Below are 19,793 nucleotides of genomic sequence, written 5' to 3' on the forward strand. Positions count from 1 at the left end.
GATCTGTTCAGAGCCCCTTGCTTTCCCTTTTTATTTCGATCATGTTGAATAATTTGATGGGGACTGCCTTCTTTCAGCAGGCTCGGTGGCACCAGTTCTTCCAGTCTTAAGTGCATAACCACAACCAGAGTTTTGGATTTGGCTTCTCTGAGCTTCGTGACGTTGCTTTTCCCGTTGTGCCTCTCCCATTAGGTTGGGTTCCTGAAGATCATGCACAAGTACGAAATCACATTCATCCTGCCTTTTGTGCAGCTGCTGGGGAAGGACATTTGCGCGGCACCCCTGTCGAACCTGAACCTCAAGGTGACCAACATCACGCCAGTACCTGAAGGTAAGGTCTCTTTTTCCTGAGACAACCCTTTGGCTTCCCTTCGCCCTGAACCTTCATGTCTAACAGCTCCTATAATAAGATGACTTGCTGTTTTTTTATTCCCTCAGACACTTCCTTTCCTCCTCCTCTCATTCTGTTTTCTACGCCATTTTGCAAGGACCATCAACGCAATAGTTATTCCAGATAGGTCCTCTTGCAGACAGTGTAGGACTGTAGTCTACATGGGCCTGAGTTGAGGGAAATTAATCCCCAGTGCTGCGGAGGGGTGGGAGAGGCCCTGGGAAGCCCAGCACAGGGTGGGTGCGAGTGAAGGGAGGCTGGGGGAAGCAGGGCACCGTGCAAGTGCAGGGAGACCAGGGGGCCTTACCAGAGCGACTTGCAACCTTCCCTGCCAGCTTCCCCATTGACTTTGCTTGTGGGAAGGTTGCCAATGGCAATCGTGACCGTGGGGTGCTGCAACTGTTGTAAATGCAAGCTGGTTGCCAAATGCCCAGATTGCGATCATATGACCATGGGGGTGGTGCAACAGCCGGAATTTCAAGGAGCGGTCATAAGTATCACTCATTCGGTGCCATCGCAACTTCAAATGGTCACTGAATGAGTGGTCAGTAAGCAAAGACTACCTGTAATCTAGAGAAAGTATCTTCCATGAAGGGATGGAAGTCTTGCAACCAAGTTGCCTCCAGGAGTTGGACAACTCTGCTTCTTTGACATCCTATACCAGAGTCCATCCTCTTGTAAGATGTCCACTTGGACATCCTCCCAGTGTTTTGAACCCCAACCCTCATTGTCCTGCGATGGCACAGCCAAACACTTTCTGAGCGTCTCTCTGCCAAGGTACCTGAGGAGCAGGCGGTTTTCCTCCCACAAACACACTGACACACCTTGTGGTTTTCCATTTTTGGATTTCCTCTTTTTAATTTTAACCCCGGTTTGTTTTTCTTCAATACTACTGCTTTTGGGGTGGTCAGGCTGCAGGTTTAACTCAACAAAACGTTTACTCAAAAAGTCCTGCGTGCTCAGCTCAGATCCATTTTGGCCCCCAGGAGCACTTCAATAAACCCATCTTTGGAGGGTTTCCAGATGTCACGGGCTGCGACTCCGGCGTCCCGCACCACTGTCTCTCTTGGCTGGGGCTTCTGAGGGTTCAGCAGTATTGGGGGGGGACAGATTCCCCAACCCTGGGACACCGTGCTTCAGTTTTGGGACCATTCCTCTCCCCAGGAGGGCATGATTTCTGAAAATCGCCAGCTGGCTTTGTGGAAGGAGGAGGGGAGGGAGAAGAGAGAAGAGAGAAGAGAAGAGAAGAGAAGAGAAGAGAAGAGAAGAGAAGAGAAGAGAAGAGAAGAGAAGAGAAGAGAAGCAATTGAAAGCAAAAGGGCCAGGAGGAGACCAGCCTAGAGGTGAAGAGTCCCAATGGCGGCTGGAGACCAACCCTCCCTGGTTTGGAAGAAAGGAATGAAGAAAAGTTGAAGGAACATGGGAAGAAATAAAGGATGGGAACGGAATTAAGAGAGCCCCGGTCTTCAAGTAGCCCTGCGTGGGAGCCCCGGCGGAGAAAGCTCATTCTGGACTCCAGCTGTCCAGCTTGCAAGCTGCCGAGGGAGGACCGGAGGCGGGAAGGCACGCGTTGAAGGTATGCAGAGCTGGGAGCTGGCCTGGAGAGCGAGCCGGCCTCACCCTCCACCCCACCCGGCTTCTGATGCCTTCGAAAGAATTCCGGGCTGTGCGCAAGACCTTCTTTTTCCTTTTTCAACCCACCCCCTAATCAAGACATTCGTGTTGAAGCGCCGAGTACCACCCTCCCCCTTGAGCAGTTTCCCCTCTTCATAGCCACAGTGAGGCTGTTCAAACGGCTTACGGTTCCACAAGTCCTTCTTTGCAAGTTTGCAGCCCGAGAAGCCCAGCAGCCTCCTCTTCCTTGACGCCTCTGTTCCCCACAGTCGGGGTGGGGATTAGCCACTTCCCCGCTGCGGCTTATTGAAACCCCTGGTTGCCTTGTGTGGGATGACGCCTCTCCTCAGCTCCGTGGAGCGTTTTGCTTCTGTTCCTCTGAAAGGGGCACAATTCTCCGCTGCAACAACCGCACACACACACGGACCCACACAGAGAGTGCCTTTTCGTTGCTTTCCAGCCCCCAGAAAAGGAAGTGAGGAGCACATAGCTTTCTATGTGGGCCTAGAGCAGTGTTTTTCAAACTTGGCAACGTTAAGATGCGTGGACTTCAACTCCCAGAATTCCTGGCTGGCTGGGGAATTCTGGGAGTTGAAGTCCACGCATCTTAACGTTGCCAAGTTTGAAAAACACCGGCCTGGAGCTTCATGCCCAGCCGCAGTCAAAAAGATTTCCGGAAGGCTTTAAGGAAATGAATTTGCAGGTTGCTGATCTATCCGAAGCCTGCGAGCAAGCAAACCGAGTTAGTGCAGCGATACCCGCTTTTGCCATTGACCTGAGTTTTGTCCCTCTCTCCCTTGTAAGCCATGATGTTGTCATGCCCAGGGCACCTGTTCTGTTGCAGTCCCCTGGGAAATCACCCGAGCTGGCCATGATTGCTCTTTCAGTGCGTAAGATTGGGCTCTCATCTAATCGAAGTTTGGTGGTTTAGGGAAACATTTTTGCAGACCTGCACGTTCTCGTATACACCCACGCGTATCTGGACGTTTTCTTTGTCCTCCTCTCGGGCAAGCAGTCAGTTGCGCGCTGGGTAGCTAATATGCTGGCTGTCGACAGAGACACCGCTGGAAATAGATGAGTTTAAGTTCTCATCTTCCCTCCCAGGGATGCAGACGTCTTTTAAATTTTGCACCTGCCAATCCAGGAGGCTGGCTTGGTTCCATGCGCGCTTTCTTCTGCAAGAGGACAGGAGATGGACGCTGGACTCTGGTTTATGACGACGCTGTGGGACAAACCCAGGATGGTGATTTATTAGTGGTGTTCTCTTGTCTTAGTCTCAAACGGAAAGGTCAGCAGGTTGAGCACTGAGGCCATCAGATTCCCAGAAAGTCCTCCTTGGTGCTCCCTGTTTCTGGCTTAGAGCTGGGGACAGCGGCTTACACCAGTGTAGCATATTCCAGGCTTACGGCTGTTGGTCAGGTATCCTCAGTCCATCCCACTTAAGTTACAGATCCTTCTGCTAATTATTTTAAGTGCTGCTTTTGTGCCACATGAGACTCATGGTGAACATGAGTTCGGTCTGATCTGATGGGAACATGCTGCGTGACATAAAATTCAGCAGGTGTTAAAGAGGAGCTGTGCCCTGGGGGATGGTCCCTGGCATCATCCACTGAAGCTGAAACAGGAGCAGGGGAGGCATCCAGCGTGGGCCTGGGTTCCAATCCTACCTCCAGCCTTCCCTTCTTGAGAAAATGGTAGGGCAACAATTTCGAAGAGCTCAGGAGGATATGGATTACTCAAACCTATGGCAGTGTGGATGCAGGCCTCAGTAAAGGGCAGGACCTTCATTGATTGCTCTCATGAATGACCTGTGGTAGGACCACAACGCTCCTTGTTCTACCAGACCTCTCAGTGGCCTTCAAGAGTATTGACCACAGGATCCTTCTGGACCACCTGTGAGGGTTGAGAATTGGAGGCCCCATGTTGTGACATTCCTGCTTTAGTGGGTGAATCCAGTTGCTGGCGGCAGGAAGGGAAAGGTCAGGCTTGGAGCATTCCATTATGGCTGGTTCCAGGGCTTGGTCTTGTCTACACAAAGCTGCTGGGAGAGGTTGCTGACCAGTTTGGGGTGCGGTATCGTCAATAAACAGATGTTGCCCAGCTATGTGGGCACCGTGGAAAATCATTCTGGTACCCTGAACTAGATTGATTCAGGAGGTAGCAGCTTCCCTGAAGGAGCATGATCTTGAAAGCTGGGCTGGAAGAGATTTCTCCAAGGGCACCTTCTGAGATGCAAGACGCCCAGAACGTTTCTTCATGAAATGTCTTCGTTTCACTGATCATACGGGCCATGGCAACAGGAGGAGGAACAGACAATCTAGAGCAATAGCTCCCGTCCTTCTCCTCAAGCTGTCCTGGCATCCTTGAGTCTGAAGCCAAGGCCCTAGCAAGCCTGCTCCATCCTGACAGCCTGGTGCCCTCCGAATGCTGGGCCCGAGTTCTCCTTGTCCTTCACCGGCATCACAGCTTCAGCGTTTTGCTGAAGGGTGCCGCGTTGGCTGAAGTCTGCTTTGGGGTTGCCAGCATCTGCCCTACCCTGACCTCAGTGCAGTTCCTTGCTTGGCAGAAGGCGCCTCCGCCGATCCGTCCCTCCGTCCTCCTGCTCCTCTGCACTGCGCCAGTACGAACTTTGGGGCCGTGTCCAGATGATGCCGTTCAGCCTGCTGTTTCCCAGCCTCTCATATTCATCTCTTGCCTGCTTTGAAAAGCTTGTGCTTCGGGATGCTGGGAGCGATGCAGCTGTTGCGGGGGGGCGGGGTGGAGAACGTGCCTAGGGTGCAAACGCTGAAGGCTGAACTCATTAGAGCTGAGAAGATTTTACTTGCACAGGATTATCGCAAGTCCGCAGAGGCCCTCCACGGTTGGGAAAAGGCTTCTCTGCTGCACCGGAGAGTCTTCCCTGCATTTTGAAGGTACCGAGGGCAGATGCTCCTCTGCCTCTGTCGGGGCCCACTGTCGAGGTTCTGCCTCCTGAGGCTACTCGTGTGCAAGCGACGCGCAGCTCATCCACTTCCCCCGCGATGTACAGCTATGCGGAGCAGGCCGACTTCCTGCAACATTTTGCTGTGATTCGGATGAGGGCAGTTTGGTGCTCTGTCCCTCGACAGCCAGTGCGTGCAGCTGCTGTTTCTGTTTTGGGATGTGACGGTTAAAGATTGTCCCACGTTGCGGTGGGAGAGGGAGGATAATTACGATGCAGGGAGCGTCATCATTCCTTGCCAAGAAGCTCCATGTTCTCCAGGAGGGGAGAAGGACCAGAATGTCATTACATTTTTTTTCCCTTTCCTCTAAACACTTTTTTTTTGGTGGGGGGGGAACCCTTGCTGCACATGTATGTGTGCCATGTGGCCTTTCAGAGGTCGCCAGACTACATCTCCCATCATCCCCACCAAGCATGGCCAACAGTGAAGCTGCCGGGTGGTGAACTTCAGCAACCTTTGGAGGAGTTCAGTTTGGGTGGGTCTGTTTTTGCACCCCTCCCGTGAGCTGCCGCAGCGTGAACGGAAGAAATGCACGGGTGTCTCAGGAAGACGAGGAAGACTCCGTCCTCTGACAAGCCAGCATGAAGGCCGTATCCCAGGCTAAACTGAATGGGAGAGTAGGGTTAAGAGGAACATCTGCAGGCAGGAGCCGAGGGAGAGTCTGATGTTTACAGGCTTTGAATGTCCTCCTCGCGGCCTTTTCCTCCTCCCGTGCTTCCCTTCCTCCCTTTGCAAGCCCTCGGGGGTCATTTTGGGAATCCTGCCTCAGTGAGTTCCCCCAGTTGGTCTTTCCTGAGCCAGCTTGGAGGGTCCCTCGAGCATGTCGCCCTTCCTTGTCTCCCCGTGTCCAGGCTACAGGGTCAAGTGCGAATACGTGGCCCACAGAGAAGGCGTCCTTCGAGAAGAGATGGTCCTTCGCAGCGAGTCCAACCACAGCGCCAGCATCAAAGTAGTTGTGCAAGCCCGGGTGATGGGTGAGTCTCTGCTCTTCCGAGAGGCGCCGGCCACGTTCTCACTGGCTGCCTGGGCACCTCCCTCCTCCCCCACTTCGCTGTTGTGCATATCTGCATTTCCTCTCCGAATCTCTCGAGGCCTGGGTTAATATCCTGTTTTCGCAAAGAGGTGACGAGGCCCAGGAAATTAAACTCGCCGGCGGTGTCTCTGAACATATCTCCGGGGCTTCATTAATCTCCCAAGCCAAAGGTGGCAGGAGAGGCTTTCCTGTGCCATCAAAGCCAGGATCGAAGGAGACGAGGCCCTGGGGTGGGGTTAAGGTTTAAGAGCCCCGGGATGCGCTTAAAGCCAAATGCACGGCAGAATGATTCTGTTGCTGAAGCATCGGGGGCGCCTGTAAATGCAGTTTCCCCAGAGTAGGGCTGTGCAATCCCCCTCCAGGAGTGCAGAACCAGAGGGTTGGGCTAGATGACCCTTGCTGTCCCCCCAACCACACAGTTCTGTGATTCTGGGGTAGCGTTATGTTCTAGAAGCCATTTGCTGGTTTCAGCATCCTTCCTCGCTGGGAGGTGTCAAACCCTTCTTCCTTCCGCCACCCACTTTTGCCCACATCTGCCCTTCCTTGGGCTCCTGATTCCAGGAGAAAGCAGACTTTCTCTGGATTCTGGGGACCCACTTAAGTTTTGGGGAACTGGGATCTCTAGAGCCACAATGGCTCACGAGAACAGATAGGGGTGTTAGTTGTTGACGTGAGAAAACTTGGTCAATCCATAAATCTGCCATCCTTAGACGTTTACCGCTAGATGCCCAGTCTGAGCTGGTTAACCAATACCCGAGGTTTCTCTCTTTTAAGTGTCTGGGGGAGGGTTTTGCCCTTGCAAATCAGGGTCCCTCCCCTGTCTCTGAGCAGTCCCCCAAAGTTTTTCTCCCCCGCATAACCCTCTTCTCTCTTTTTCTCCCAGACCATCAGGGCACTTGAGAATTTCCTTCGAATTTCTCTGCCAAGTGGTTTCGGGCTCATGTTATTATAGGAGAGGGCCATTGCTTTTAGGGCTGGGTTCTGGGACTCCACCCCTCCTCAGCCTCCCTGGGTGCCTGCATTAATGCCCCCCATAGGGGGGCTTTGAGGTCCCTTTGCAGGGCAGGGGAAACAAGGGAGCCAGAAGGAGCATTAGAAGGCTTCAAAGGACAATAACAGTGATGATGGCTAAGTGGATCCTCCATGTTCAGAGGCTGTCTACCTAGGGATGCTTGCAGAGAGAGCCAAAAGGCTTGCGGGAGGCAAGACGCTGCGCTGGCCTCAAATGCCCTCCCCGGTTCTCTGCCTGTTTCCCCCCCTCCCCAAACGTTTGCCACTCCCTTGTCTTGCAGACCGGCATCACGGCACGCCAATGCTGCTGGAAGGCGTGAAGTGCATCGGGGCCGAGCTGGAATACGACTCTGAGCAAAGCGAATGGCATGGCTTCGACTAGCCAGGATTCGCCCCCCTCTGCTGCAAACCCCGGGGCCTTCCCGGGGTTCTCTATCCATATATATATTTTCCGGTTAAGCTTGAAATAAAAAAAATTGCCATCTCCACTGTCCGCTGGCTGCCAGACGCAGAGCGCTCTTGTTGTGTGCTGGTCCGATGGCGCTTGTCTTGTGGGGCTGGTGCTGTGCTTTTCTCCTGCCTCCCCCCCGCCGTTACACCCAGAACTAAACTCCTTGTAGGCTGTGGTTTGGACGGGCAGGGGCGCTTCCGTTTCCGTAGCCTCGGTTCTGCAAGCGGCAGCCCTCGGTGGTGCGGCTGTGAGCGCACCCTCTGGCAGCCTGCGCTCCTCGCATTCCGGTGGGCTGTTTTGATTCTTCCTGGTTTAGCAAGGCTGGACGGTCTGCAGAGCGTTTTCTGCAGCTGCAGTTTGTGAATCGGAGAAAGGCGGCTGGGTCGAGGACTTCTGCTCAGACGCCTTCCTGTTTGGGGGAGCTTAGGAGATGCTGCCATTAAAGAAAAGGAAAGGAAAGCTTTCCAGCTTTTAGGAAAGAGGCAGCGGTTTAGCCCTGAAAAGCTGGTTGGGGGGAACAACGGGTCATTTTTGGTGGAGTTGGATGGTCAGCACGGCTGCCCCAAAACAGCTGCTTAGTGCTAAAAGGCTGACCGGAGGAAAGCTCATAGGAGCATCTACCGGATAAACAAGGTTTCACTGTGTTTTTAAGAGGCGAGGTTAGGTTACTGTGAGACTGACAGTTCCTGGGGACCAACATACACACCCCCGTTGCCTGTGGTTGGGTGCCCCTCTTTATTCCTCCTCCCCCTCCCTCTCCCGCTGTTGGAAATGAACCCCACTCGGGACAAAAACGAAGCCTCCCCATCTCAGTTTTGCAAAGATTCACCAAACCCGATTCATTCGCAGCAACCTGGTTTCCGGTTTCCCCTTTGGCCACAAGGATGGATCCAGCTGTGGCCCGGTTGTTATGCACCCCCTCCCGCCACCCCCGTTCAGATAGCCTAGGAAGGTTTTTTTCTTTCAAAAGGCAAGCCTTTTGCTGCATTTTTGGAGATACGCAAGTGATAGGCGAGCGATCTCTTTTGTTGACACACGAGGTTTCGAAGACGTGTGATTTTAGTTTCTCTGTTAAAACGTCAGGCCTGGACCCTGAAGTCCCATTGTGGACTAAGAATCCCTAAATACAAATTCCTTGGGATATCTAGGGCAGTGTTTCTCAACCTTGGCAACTTTAAGAAGTGTGGACTCCAACTCCCAGATTTCCCCAGCCAGCCATGGGAGTTGGAGTCCAGACTTCTTAAAGTTGCCAAGGTTGAGAAACCCTGAAGGGAATTAACTCAGCAGAAGGGTGAGATGGACTGCAGTTAAGATGGCCTTTCATGCAGGTGGAGAAGATCCTTGTAGGGCTGCTTGATCTCCGAGGTGCAACGTTCATTGAGTAGTTTGTGGCTTTTGCAAGTTGGAACTTTTTACATCGGCTTGTTTGACCTGACGGCCCCATGGGTTGGATTTCACTTCCTGCAGCGCCCTGTCACCGGCAGCCAGCAGACGCCATGATGATGTGACTTGGGTCATGACATCATCCTCTGTGATGCAGATGTCATCGTGGGGGGGATGACATCATGATGCTTGTGCTGTCTCTGCCTACCCACCCGCCTGTCCCCTAGTGTTCAGGTCCTCATTGCCCACCTAGGCTGGGAAACTGGGCATGGAAGTTCAGTTGAGGTGGGGTTCCTCAGTGTCTGCAGTGTCTGCAGGCGAGCGGGTCAACCTCAGCAGGACGGTGGGCACGGGGTCACCACCCAGACCCACCCTGTTGGTGCATGCACTGACATTGCTCGTGTGTGTAAAAGGAAGAGGGTTGGATGGCAGTGCTGTGCCTGTCATCGTGCCCATTACAACACTGCCGTCCTGCCAGCCCCCGGATTGCGTGGTTGGAGAAGACCTTGACATCTCCCGGCCTCTGCTGCCCTATTCCCTTCTCCTGCCTCCTCCTCCAAAGTGCACCTCTTCTTGTCGGCAAACACCCAGGCAAGACCTCCCCAGCGGGCAGACCCCCAGCAGGAGCGGGATCCAGGAGCCCCCTCTGGCTTTTCCTCTGCTTTAACAGGGGGAGCCCTGGGCAGCCTCTAGTCCATTCCTGCAGAAACAACAGCCTGAATTCTCCCGTGCAGGAGACAGGAGGCGTGTCCGCCTAGTTGAGTCCCAAGATTTCCTATCAAAACGTTCAAGATCTCTCTCTCTCGCCCTCCCCTCCAGCCCCCCCAGATGTGTCCACTTCCTCTCCCCTCTTTCTTTGGGAAAGACTCCTGGGATACAGAGCAGGGATGTGACAGGTAGTGAAAGAAACCAACAGTTTTTATGTGCCTATGTATAAACACACACACACGCACACACATATAAGAGACGTGTGTTTGGGTCTGTTTGTTTTTTTAAAAGCAAACATTCTCTAAAAAGAAATAATAAATTTCAGTTGAAAAAAAACCTCTCTGTTCTTCTGTTTGATCTCTGCTGTGGGCAGGCGGGCGAAGGGGAAGGACAAATGGTTGTTTGGACTCCTTCTGACATTGCAGACCCTTCCCTGCCGTTTTTTTTCTTCGCCAGAAATGTTTCTCCCCGTTTTTGCCCTCCTGGTTCAGTCTGCAGCCTGCGGGTTTCTGATGGGGTCCCGCCCAGTCCTGCCTCTCTTTTTCCGAGGACGACCAAGGTGCTGCTTATCTGCTTCAAGCTTGGGGCGACCCTAAAGCCATTGAGCCAGCTTCCTGTGTGGGGTGGGGTTAGGAATTCCTCTGGGGGACAAAAAGTCCCTGCCCCCAAAGGGGCCTTCAGTCTCTGTGGGGCTTCCCTTTCTTGCCCCAATGTACCTAGTCATGGGGGGTTAGTTTCCTTCTGAATGTGCCCTCCTCCTCTCCCGTTTTGGCCGCAGCACGTGGGCTGAAACATCGTCCTCCAAAGATACGCGCTTCCCCAGATTTGGCATGGCAGTTCCTTCATGCTTGCTAAAAAAGGAGGTTTGGGGAAGGGATCTCTAGAAGTTCACGAGAGTAACGTGCAGAAAAGCATCACATTAGGGGACAGTAGGCCAAGCAGGCGAGTGTGGTGGGGCGTCCTCAGGGCGCCATCAACAAGGTCAAGAGGGTCACCACGGTGCACTTGAAGCTCATAAAAAATGGGAGAGGAAACCATCTTGACTTTGTCGACTGTACCTTCCAGATGCCCCCGTGGAGCTGGCTCACGCTTTGCCTCTGGGCTTTTCTGCTGGGGCTTTTGAGCGCTCCTCGAGTTCTCCAACAGATATGCCAGGGGCCGCCACCACCTTGTGAGTCTTCTTTCCCTGACCCTCCTGGGCTCAGGGCTCGTACTACCAGCCTCTTGGCTCCGTCCTTGGGTTATTCCTGGTCGGGGCGCGCCTGCCAGCCCTTTCCTGTGGGGAGAAGGCAATGGGCGGAGCGCTTTTGAAAATGCCTGGCAATTCCTGGTCCTCTTTTTGCTCACATGCCAAGCCCATCCCAGGAGTTGATCTGGAGGGAAGGGAGCGACAGCCTTCAGGTCTTCCGAAGTGGAACGCGGGGAAGGATCTGAAGCCGCACAAGCAGGGCTGCGGGCAGATCGTTGGTGCGCATCAGGCACTCTGGTTGGACTCAGCTGCCCTCCTGCTGCTTTCCCAGAAGATGCCCATTACGGTTTCCCTCCGCTTAACTGGGCACCAGCTTCTCCACTCTGGGGACTTGGGGAGTAGGAAGAAGAGGGTGCCAAGTACTTTTAAAGAGCATTATTGGATCAAAGCTGGATTTTTACACCTGTGGAGACAGATGCCCACACTAGGAAACAATTACACTTTCCTCTTCTTGTGGGGTGGGCCTGCAACAGTTCTGCACTACATTGTGGGGCCTTTGCTTTCCCTGTGACACTTTGCAGCATTGTTAACTACGGGTAGATTTTTGACACCCTTCTGGCAAAGAGGTCTCTCTAAGTGGTGGAATGCATAGTGAATCACTGCATCTGAATGTCCATTTTTTATAGACAAAGTTAGTGCTCTGAAATCCCATAATTGGTCTCGCTGGGAAGCCAGAGACAGCTGCTTCAAGGTGGCAATGTGGGGAAATGCGAGGTGTTCCTAGATCTTCGGCGCTTTAAAGATCAGCTTTTCCAACGGTCACCCTGCTGTTTTCTAGAATTCCAAGAAGCTCACTTCTGACCATGACCCAATAAATCCCACCAGTTCATGATCTGGGAGTAACTGAAAGTAAGTTGGCCATTTTAAGTTCCAGCTTGCTATCTTTTGGCAGATTCATGACATAAATCTATCCCCCCAAAACCAGCCTGTGGCTGGGCTGATTCCATAAACATGATTCATCCCTGGCATGCGCCAAGTGATCCTGGCTCACAGCAAAGATGAACTCTGCATAACCTCTAGCATTCCGCCAATCCAAAGTCCTCTCATTTCTGGGGCATCAGTTAGAGAGGAAATCGATGGATGCCCGCACAGTCTTGGAGGTCCAGACGTCCATGGCTGCCACCTTGATCTCCGTATCGCCAAACTGCATGCTTGCTCTTATCTCCCGACGGCTTTTCTTTGGTGAGCTGGACTCCTCCAGATCCTCCAGCTCTAGGCTGATGGTGCCACACTTTCTCACTCCTGGATCAGTGATATAGATCACGTCGTCTGTGGCGCAGCAATAGATGTTAATGATGATCTTGCGTTGTCCCACCCGGGCTGGGCAGTAGCTCCTTTGCACCACTTCGCCCAAGGCCACCGACTGGTCCACAGAGACAAACTTCTCAAAGATATCAGTGCACCAGTTCTTCCCTTCCTTGACCAGGAGCTTCTCCTTGGGGTGTTTCCCCTCCACAAACTTGTTCAGGACCCCCACTCCATAAGTCAGGGGTGAGCGCCTCACCCGGACAATGGTGGGGTCAAGGCCAAACAGCACTGCCCCTTTCAGGATGGTCAGCCCCACGTCTTGCGGGATGATGACCCGGCAGGAGCTGCTGAAGGCAGATTGGACAGCGTGCTGCAAAATGGCTGACTCAGCAAATCCGCCCACCAGGAAGAGGAACTTGATGCCCTTCACTTCAGGCTTCTTCATGAGGTCATCTGAAGGAAGAAGAGATGAGAAAGAGGGGAGGGAAATGAAGTGAGAAGATCACCTTGGTCTAACCAAGGGGGAAAGCTAGCCATTTGCCCAAGTTGGAATATGAAAGAGGTTGAGAGAGGTACAAAGGTTTGCTTCTTTGTAGTTTAGCCTGTGGGATGAATTCTGCCTTTGAACATGGTGGGTTAGCACATATGAACCCAGCCGATTATGCTTCTTGAGTGAAACATGGCTTGGGGTGTTGAGTGAATACAGCTGGTGTCTTGGATTCCCAAACCTGAATATGATGGTCATCTGCTTGCATTTACCCAAATTTGCCCCCAAAATGAGTTGATATGACATTGGCACGCAACACCCTAAGCCTTGCTTTGTTTAACAATGATGTAGTGAATACACCAAAGTTAGGTGGGTTTTCACAGTAGGCCATCATTTACAAGCCACAATGGCTGGGTTCACTGGCTACACTAAGCCAAAGCAACTACTTAGTCTTTTCACTTCCCATTGATAAACTGGCACTTGATCATCATTTAATGTGGTCAAGGTTCAATGAATTATTTAAACATTTAGATGAATATAGAATATGTGTGTGCTTTAATCTGTTGTTTTTCCTCCCCCCTGCCCCCTGATTTCTTCATTCTTTCTCTTTTTTTCATAAAAATGTATGCTTCTTAGAGGAAAAAGTGGCTGGCAAACATGGAGGCCAGCTACATTATGGATTAGGGGATGTACAAACCAGACTTTTTAGGAGGACCTGCCCGTGGGCTGTCCAGCAAGGGAAGGCAGATTCTCTCTGTCCAAAACCTGCTGGGCCAGTCTGTAGGCGTGTGTCCTTGTGAGCGTGGCCCCAGAACCGAAAAGATGGTGGCCATCGTGTGCTTTGCATCATGCCCCAAGACGTCCAAAATCAGTCTCAGGTGCCCCATTTTCCAAAAACCTTGAACCTCCCAATTATGGACAACATTGGCCTTTTGTGGACCGTTTGAGCTCCAAGTCCTGCGTCCGTCTTGCCAATCTGCAGATATCTGGGGCTCCCTCTGCCCCATGGCCCAGCTGGGTCTCTGGAGCTTCAGGAACGCAATGGGGCCATTTGAGGACTCACCAATGTGCTTAATGATCTGGCTGACGGTGGGCTGGAAGAGCTCGTTCATGGCCTCGGGAGACATGCGCAGCATCCCTTGAGAAGACCACTTCACCAAGTGCACGCTGGGGATGCAAAGCGGGGAGGGGGGAAGAGGGCTGTGAAGGGGGGACCATCTTTTTATTTTATTTTAGCCTGAAACATCCTCAGCTGTGGGTAGATGGAGCTCAGCCAGAGGAGAGTGGTGACACTCTTCAACCAGCTGCTGCCTAGCGGACTGTGGGTCCAAAATTACGTCTCCACACGTGCACACACACATGTGCACACACAGAGCTTTGTCATTAAATGGAGGAAGGTATGGGAACCCCAGATGGATCAAGGAGCCACTTGGGAAGGGATGGAAATGCCTGTAAACTAGCGAGATGCTGTGTCCCCCAGCTCCAATTTTGTAGGTTTGGAAGAATCCTGCGAAGGGCAAAAAGGAATATGAGATGCAGAGAAGAGGGCTGGAGTGGGGTGGGGAAACAGGCTGGGGCACCCCACCTTGCATGGGGGCCTGAGTGAATTAAGAGAGGAGCTTTTTCTGGAAGAATGGCTGTCCTTCAGGCCATTGCTCTCCCAGCAGGATCAAAGGCTTCTTAAATATCTGCCCATGTTCTTGTAACCCTACAAGTTTTATGGTATAACTTGGTTGGATTTTTTCCCCCTAATGGTGGGTGTTTCTTTGACTCTGTTTCGCTATGTTGGCAAAATAACCCTGCAACGAAAGGCAGGACCTTCACGCCCACCATCATCGCTCTGTGGCCTTGTTCCCACAAGGCGCTTAACCCAGTTGGCTGTGAACCCCGTTAGATCTCCTTATTGGCGGTCCTAACAGCATCCGATCACACCAAGGGGGTCGAAACGTTCTTTGGAAACTATCCCCAACTCCTGCTGTCTTTCTCCAGGCACTGGTGCCTAGTTGCCCTTGAGCCAGGAGAAGGTCCTGGCAAGGCTTCGCTGCACCCCTCAGCCCTTTCCAATTGGCCGGCCAGGCAGCAGGAGGTGTGGCTTGGCTCCATCGCGAAGAAGGCGGCTTTCTCGGAGCCACTCTTTCTCAGCAGCTCTCTTTCTTGGAGGACTGGATAGGCTAGATTGGGTCTGGTCACTGGGTTTCAGTGCTTGATGGTTCGGGTGACTGGGGAAAAGTTACTTGAACCCCATGCAAGACATCATCTCTTTAGGGCTAAAGGTATTCTCTGGGGTTAGTTGACTGGGTCAAACACCAACTTTTGGACATTCCCACGATATGCTTTGCACCACCACCCCACAGGTAAGAGGAGTAACCAAGGCAAGACCAGCCAGGAGAATTGCATTGAATGGCATTACATTGACTTCTCCTTTGAAGTCAGTTTTGGAAGGCATTTTCTTTTACCCAGTTGAATGGGAACTGGTAGAAAACACGCCAACATATTTCTCTGCCCAGCATTAAAACAGTCAGGAAGAGGGGGATGTGGTGGTGGTGAATTTGCCATGGGGAAGCCATCTGCATCTCTGAAGAGAGCCCCTCTCCCCCGGTCTCCCCAGCCCCCAACCTGCTGCGCTTGAGGGCCGTCTCCACGTTCTGCCCTCGGTGCTTGCGGTAGAAGTCGATGAAGGAGAAGGGGAGGGAGACGTTGAGAGGGTTGGCCCGGTGGGGTGCCGCTGTCCGCTTGCGGGCCTCGAAAGCGATGGTCAGGTCCACCCAGGCTGCTGGACGCTTGGCTTTGAAGGTGGCGATGAAGTCTTCGCCAAATATCTGGCAGAGCAGCTTCTCAAAGGCCAGGTCCACCCCGACAGCCCCGTAGGGACCACCTGGAAGGAAAGGGGAAGAACTAAGAGAAAGCGGAGCAGGTCAAGAGCGAGGAGATTCCTGGGCACTTCCTGCCTCCCAAGATAGGAGCCTGGAAGCACCTTTTCCGGGGAATCAAACCGGTTCATCAGAAAAGGTGCTTCCAGGCTCCTCCTGATTTGGGGCCACCGCCGACTAACACAGGTCTTCTTTCTCCAGGTTCCATTCTCCAAGAGGCAGGACCTCCTAGAAGCCAAACTTTTCCAGGAATGGCCCTGCTGCTTGTTTGGTTCTATTTCATCTGCTAAAGCACCTTTCCCCAACTCGATATGCTTCGGATATGTTGAACTGCTACTCCCCTCATCCCCAAACAGCCTGGGATCAAAACATCGGGAGGGTGCCCTGGGAAAAACTGGGGAGGGAGGGGACATTTGCTTAATCAAGTTTTTAAAAAATGGTCTTTCAAAGGAATGAGTAAAGTCTGGTTTGAGTCAAACTCAACTCCTGGTGTTCAGGGACACGTCCATGAAGTTTTCTTGGCGGAAATACAGAAATGGCTTGTCACTGCCTTCTTCTAGAATGGCTTTGCGACTTGGTAGTCTATCCTACAGCACCTGGTCTCCCATCCAAGTTCCAACCAAGCCTCGCCCTGCTTAGCTTTAGGGAAACGCAATGTTGGCCCAATGCTGCCACCTGCTGAACGTTTCTAGCAATGTGAAGAAGAGGTTTGGCACTGTCATCTGTCAAGATTTTTTCAACTAGTCATTTCAATGGTAGCCAGTAGATGGGGCCCTAGGATAAACTCAGCAACCAGTTTCCGGGGAGAGTGAGCACCTCCAACCAGGGAGAGAGAGAAGAAACTACCGTGGTCTGTTTTATCCTCCCCTCCCTCCCTCCCTCCCCTTTTTTTGTTTTCTTTACAACTTGCAAAATCACATTAACTGCTTCCATTTCAATCTGCACTGCAGGCAGAAAAGTGCACGCTGTTGCCAGTTTGGGCATTAAGGTCTCAGTCAGTTCCCCAACCTGATGATCTCCAGACACACTGGACTCCAACTCTTGTAATCCCCAGCTCACGTGTCCCAGATGATGCGTTGTGGTCCAATACATCTCAAAAGCATCAGGTTCAGGCAAGCTGGTCAAAACACTGAAAGCTAAAACGGCTACCTTAAACACTAGAAACGTTGGCACCAGAGGCTTAAAAATCTGGAGGGTGTCAGAGACAAGGTTTAAGCTGTAGGACAGTTTAAACCCTGGGGAGCATGAAACCTTCAGAAACCTAAGCGATGTTCTTACAAGTTGGCATCTTTGCCATGCACGCCAGCTCCTGAATCCCTCTGCACCCCCCTCCAATGGAGAGAAGAGACAGGGAAACTAGATTATGTCCCCCAGATGCAAAAGCCTGGTTCTCAGGGCTGGCAGTTTCCCCTTCATCAGGACAGATCCAAACGATGTCGGTTCAGGGAAAGCTCACCCTGTGAGCGGGAACCGCATGGAACTGACTGGGTCCCAGAGCCGTCCCACCGAATCTTTCTGTAGCGTTTTCATTTTAAGTGGTTCTGGCAACCCTCCATTAATAGAAAATAATATCTGTAGCTCAGATTTGAGTTGGAGTCCTTGGTGCTCTCTGAGCTTGGTGGTTTGACTGCAGACGTTTCGTTACCCAGCTAGGTGGCATCATCAGTGGGAGGGAGGGTGGAGTTTGCTCCCTGTTTATTTACATGCAGCCGCTCGCCCTGCCAGTGCCGGTGGGGGTCTGGTTTCCCCCTTGGCAGTGCCTTGATTAGGCTGTTGTTTTCTGCCTGACGGTTTGCCTGGTGTTAATCCCTGCTTAGCCGGGTGTTGGCCGCTGGAGGGGACGTGTTCTGGTCTTTTTGTTTCCTTCTTAGCTTTTCGTTGTCTCTTTTGAGTGGTGTGTAAATGTGGTTTATTTCTATGTGTCTATTGATGACTGATGGGGCTGAGTGCCAAGCTTCCTAGGTTTTTGGATTTAGCTTGGTGTAGGGAAAGCTACTGTATATAAACAGGAGCAAACCCCACCCTCCCTCGCGCTGATGATGTTACCTAGTCGGGTAATGAAACGCGTGCAAGCAAGCAACCAAGCTCAGAGAGCACCAAGGACTCGACAACCCTCTGTTAACTCTAGAGGAAGAAATCTTTGCAGACCAAGCTGGAAGAACAGCTGCAAATCAAATGACTTTCTTCTGCAACATGGGCATGCCCGCTGTTAGTACTTTACCTGTCCATTCCCAAGCTGGCAAAGTTTTGTAAATTAACAAAGGGAGAAAGAAAACGATCCCTGCCCCAAGGAACTTGCAAGCACAACTTTGATGGACAAAGCTGTGGGACGAAAGGAGTTGGATGGCATTCATGCAGCTCACCCTCTTTTCCCTTGGGGAGCACCGACCCCTCTGTGCCCCCCAAGGGCCCCTTCCCTCCAGCCTCACCTGATGCCTTGTAGAGTTCCTTCAGGGTACCCTGGGGCTGCTCGATCTGATGGACCGTCAGATCAACTGTCCCCCCTCCGCAGTCGGCCACGATATAGCGGTCCCCTGGACAGCAAAGAGAAGGCAGGTGAGGGGATGCCAGAGCGTAATGCAAATGCCCACCTGCTGTGTGACCACCTGAGATGTTTGGGGACAGGTCCGTGGAGGGAAAGAGGACTCAAGGTCCATCACTCGGGCATGATGTCACGGGGGCTTCTCCCAGACCCCAACAGGCAGGAGATCAAGGCAGGGCCAATGCCCCTCACACTGCTTAACCTAGAGCAGAACTGGTTCGGCTGCAGAACCCAGTTGAAATGAGTTGCCCAGAAGAGGAGTAAGTGTCCTCTTCTGCTGGGGGAGGGAGGGAAGGAGAACTTATGACTGGCACCGGAAGCTTTCGGTTTCAGTTCCTGCCCCCTTGGGGGTGACTAATGTGGCTTTTGCCAGATTCTTGATGCTGTTGTGGCTTCAGGACGTGGAAGAAAGCAGACTGGACTTGGCCTTGATTAGTTGTGGGGGAGGGGGGCAGCCAAGCCAGCAGGACCTCCTTATGCTTTCACCCCCACCCAGTCCAGGACTTCTTTAGCCAGTGGCTGAAAACCAGGACTCTCACAAGACATGCTGGAGAGATCAGGCCCCGAGAAAGTGGCCCTGCCTTCTGATGCTGACCTCTAGAGCCCGTTTCTCAACCTGGGCAACTTTAAGATACTGGCCGGGGAATTCTGGGAGTTGAAGTCCCCTGAAAGTTGCCAATTTTAAGAAACACTGCTGTAGACCGTTTCGGAGGCACCATCACAGAGGTTCCATAGAGTGTGGTCAAAAAGTCAGAATGGTGGCCACCACAGTACGATGGAAGCTCCGCCTGTCCTCAGGTTGCCTGCTCGTACCCCGCCAACATCCCTGGCACGACGACTTGCACAATGACTTCCAGCCCCGAACCAGATCGAGTCTGGTGTTCTGGACTCAGGTGCTGAATCCTGATCCTCCAGGGATCTTCTGTAGCGTTCCTCTTCCTCTCCTCATCCCTTGGCCAAAGGCAACCCCCAACTGGTGCTCTCTCTTTTGTGATCAAGGATTCCCATGGACTCAGGTGCGAAAGGAAAGTGGGCAGGTGAAGCTTAACCTCCCTTGGCTGTACCGGAAAAGAGGGCGGCAAGTTAACCCTTCCTCTGCCTCCGCCCAAACCAATCTCCTCCGTGCCCTGGGTGAGCTCTCTCCTTTGGGGCAAAGAGGACAGGTCCTGGTTGCCCGAAGGCAAAAGTTTTAAAATACTGGAGGAAACATTGGGAGCCAAAGGAAAGATTTCCTGGGCATCTGACAACCGACTCCTCTGAGCAGGGTGGTTTTAGGAAAGCAGGAGATGCCTTCTCCAATCTGGAGCGCTCTAGATACAGCAGCCCAGTTCTAATCATCTCCAGCCTCGGCCCTCCTCCTCTTCCCTTGCTCCTTCTGCCTCTTGCGGATGACACCGACTCTGGCCAGTACGTTGCCCGACCTGTATCCCTCACCTCTTCTGTGCCAACATCTCGCCCCCGGCCTCCAAGCCACCATCCCAGCCAGATGGCTTGGGACTCCGGCGCCCAGCCTTCCCGCCAGCCTTCCCCACGGACACCTACCTGTCTGCATTTCCGACCAGAGCTCGCCCACTCCAGACTCAATCAGGAAAGTCCGGCTGTGTCTGGACCGGCGGAGCTGTTCTCGGGCTGCGGGAAGAGAGGGCAGATGGTGGGACGCAAGTGGGGGAAGCGCAGGAGAAGTGAGAGTCTCCAAGGAGGAGCAGCGGGCTTTCTGAGCACCCTGGCTCCTCCGCTGGGGAGGCAGGGAGCTGCGTGTTGCAGAAGGAGTAAGAAAAAAAAGTGGAAAATTTGCCCAGCCGGGCATCTGGAGTTCTTCCCACCC

General features: G+C 52.7%; 2 protein-coding genes across 4 annotated transcripts in view; one reads left to right on the top strand and one right to left on the bottom strand.

Moving 5' to 3' along the window:
• The window catches only part of ADISSP (adipose secreted signaling protein), a 46,100-nt gene extending 36,401 nt beyond the window's left edge, over positions 1 to 9,699 (top strand). For all 3 annotated transcript variants that reach the window (XM_088128780.1, XM_088128781.1, XM_088128782.1), the window contains 3 exons: positions 193 to 331; positions 5,838 to 5,960; positions 7,312 to 9,699. In XM_088128780.1, coding sequence (XP_087984906.1) covers positions 193 to 331; positions 5,838 to 5,960; positions 7,312 to 7,412 — 363 coding nt within the window. In that variant the 3' untranslated portion in view covers positions 7,413 to 9,699. The remainder of the gene's footprint in view (positions 1 to 192; positions 332 to 5,837; positions 5,961 to 7,311) is intronic.
• A 62-nt stretch (positions 9,700 to 9,761) lies between these two features.
• The window catches only part of HSPA12B (heat shock protein family A (Hsp70) member 12B), a 35,971-nt gene continuing 25,939 nt past the window's right edge, over positions 9,762 to 19,793 (bottom strand). The window contains exons 9-13 of the mRNA XM_007430829.3: positions 19,511 to 19,597; positions 17,856 to 17,960; positions 15,173 to 15,431; positions 13,620 to 13,723; positions 9,762 to 12,522 (exon numbers count right to left, since the gene is read on the bottom strand). Of these exons, the coding sequence (XP_007430891.2) occupies positions 11,879 to 12,522; positions 13,620 to 13,723; positions 15,173 to 15,431; positions 17,856 to 17,960; positions 19,511 to 19,597 (1,199 nt within the window). The 3' untranslated portion in view covers positions 9,762 to 11,878. The remainder of the gene's footprint in view (positions 12,523 to 13,619; positions 13,724 to 15,172; positions 15,432 to 17,855; positions 17,961 to 19,510; positions 19,598 to 19,793) is intronic.

Source organism: Python bivittatus, unplaced genomic scaffold (assembly GCF_059951505.1).
Source record: "Python bivittatus isolate LINGU-HERP-01145 unplaced genomic scaffold, Pbiv_v1 ctg000740_np1212, whole genome shotgun sequence".
Classification (NCBI taxonomy): Eukaryota; Metazoa; Chordata; class Lepidosauria; order Squamata; family Pythonidae; genus Python; species Python bivittatus.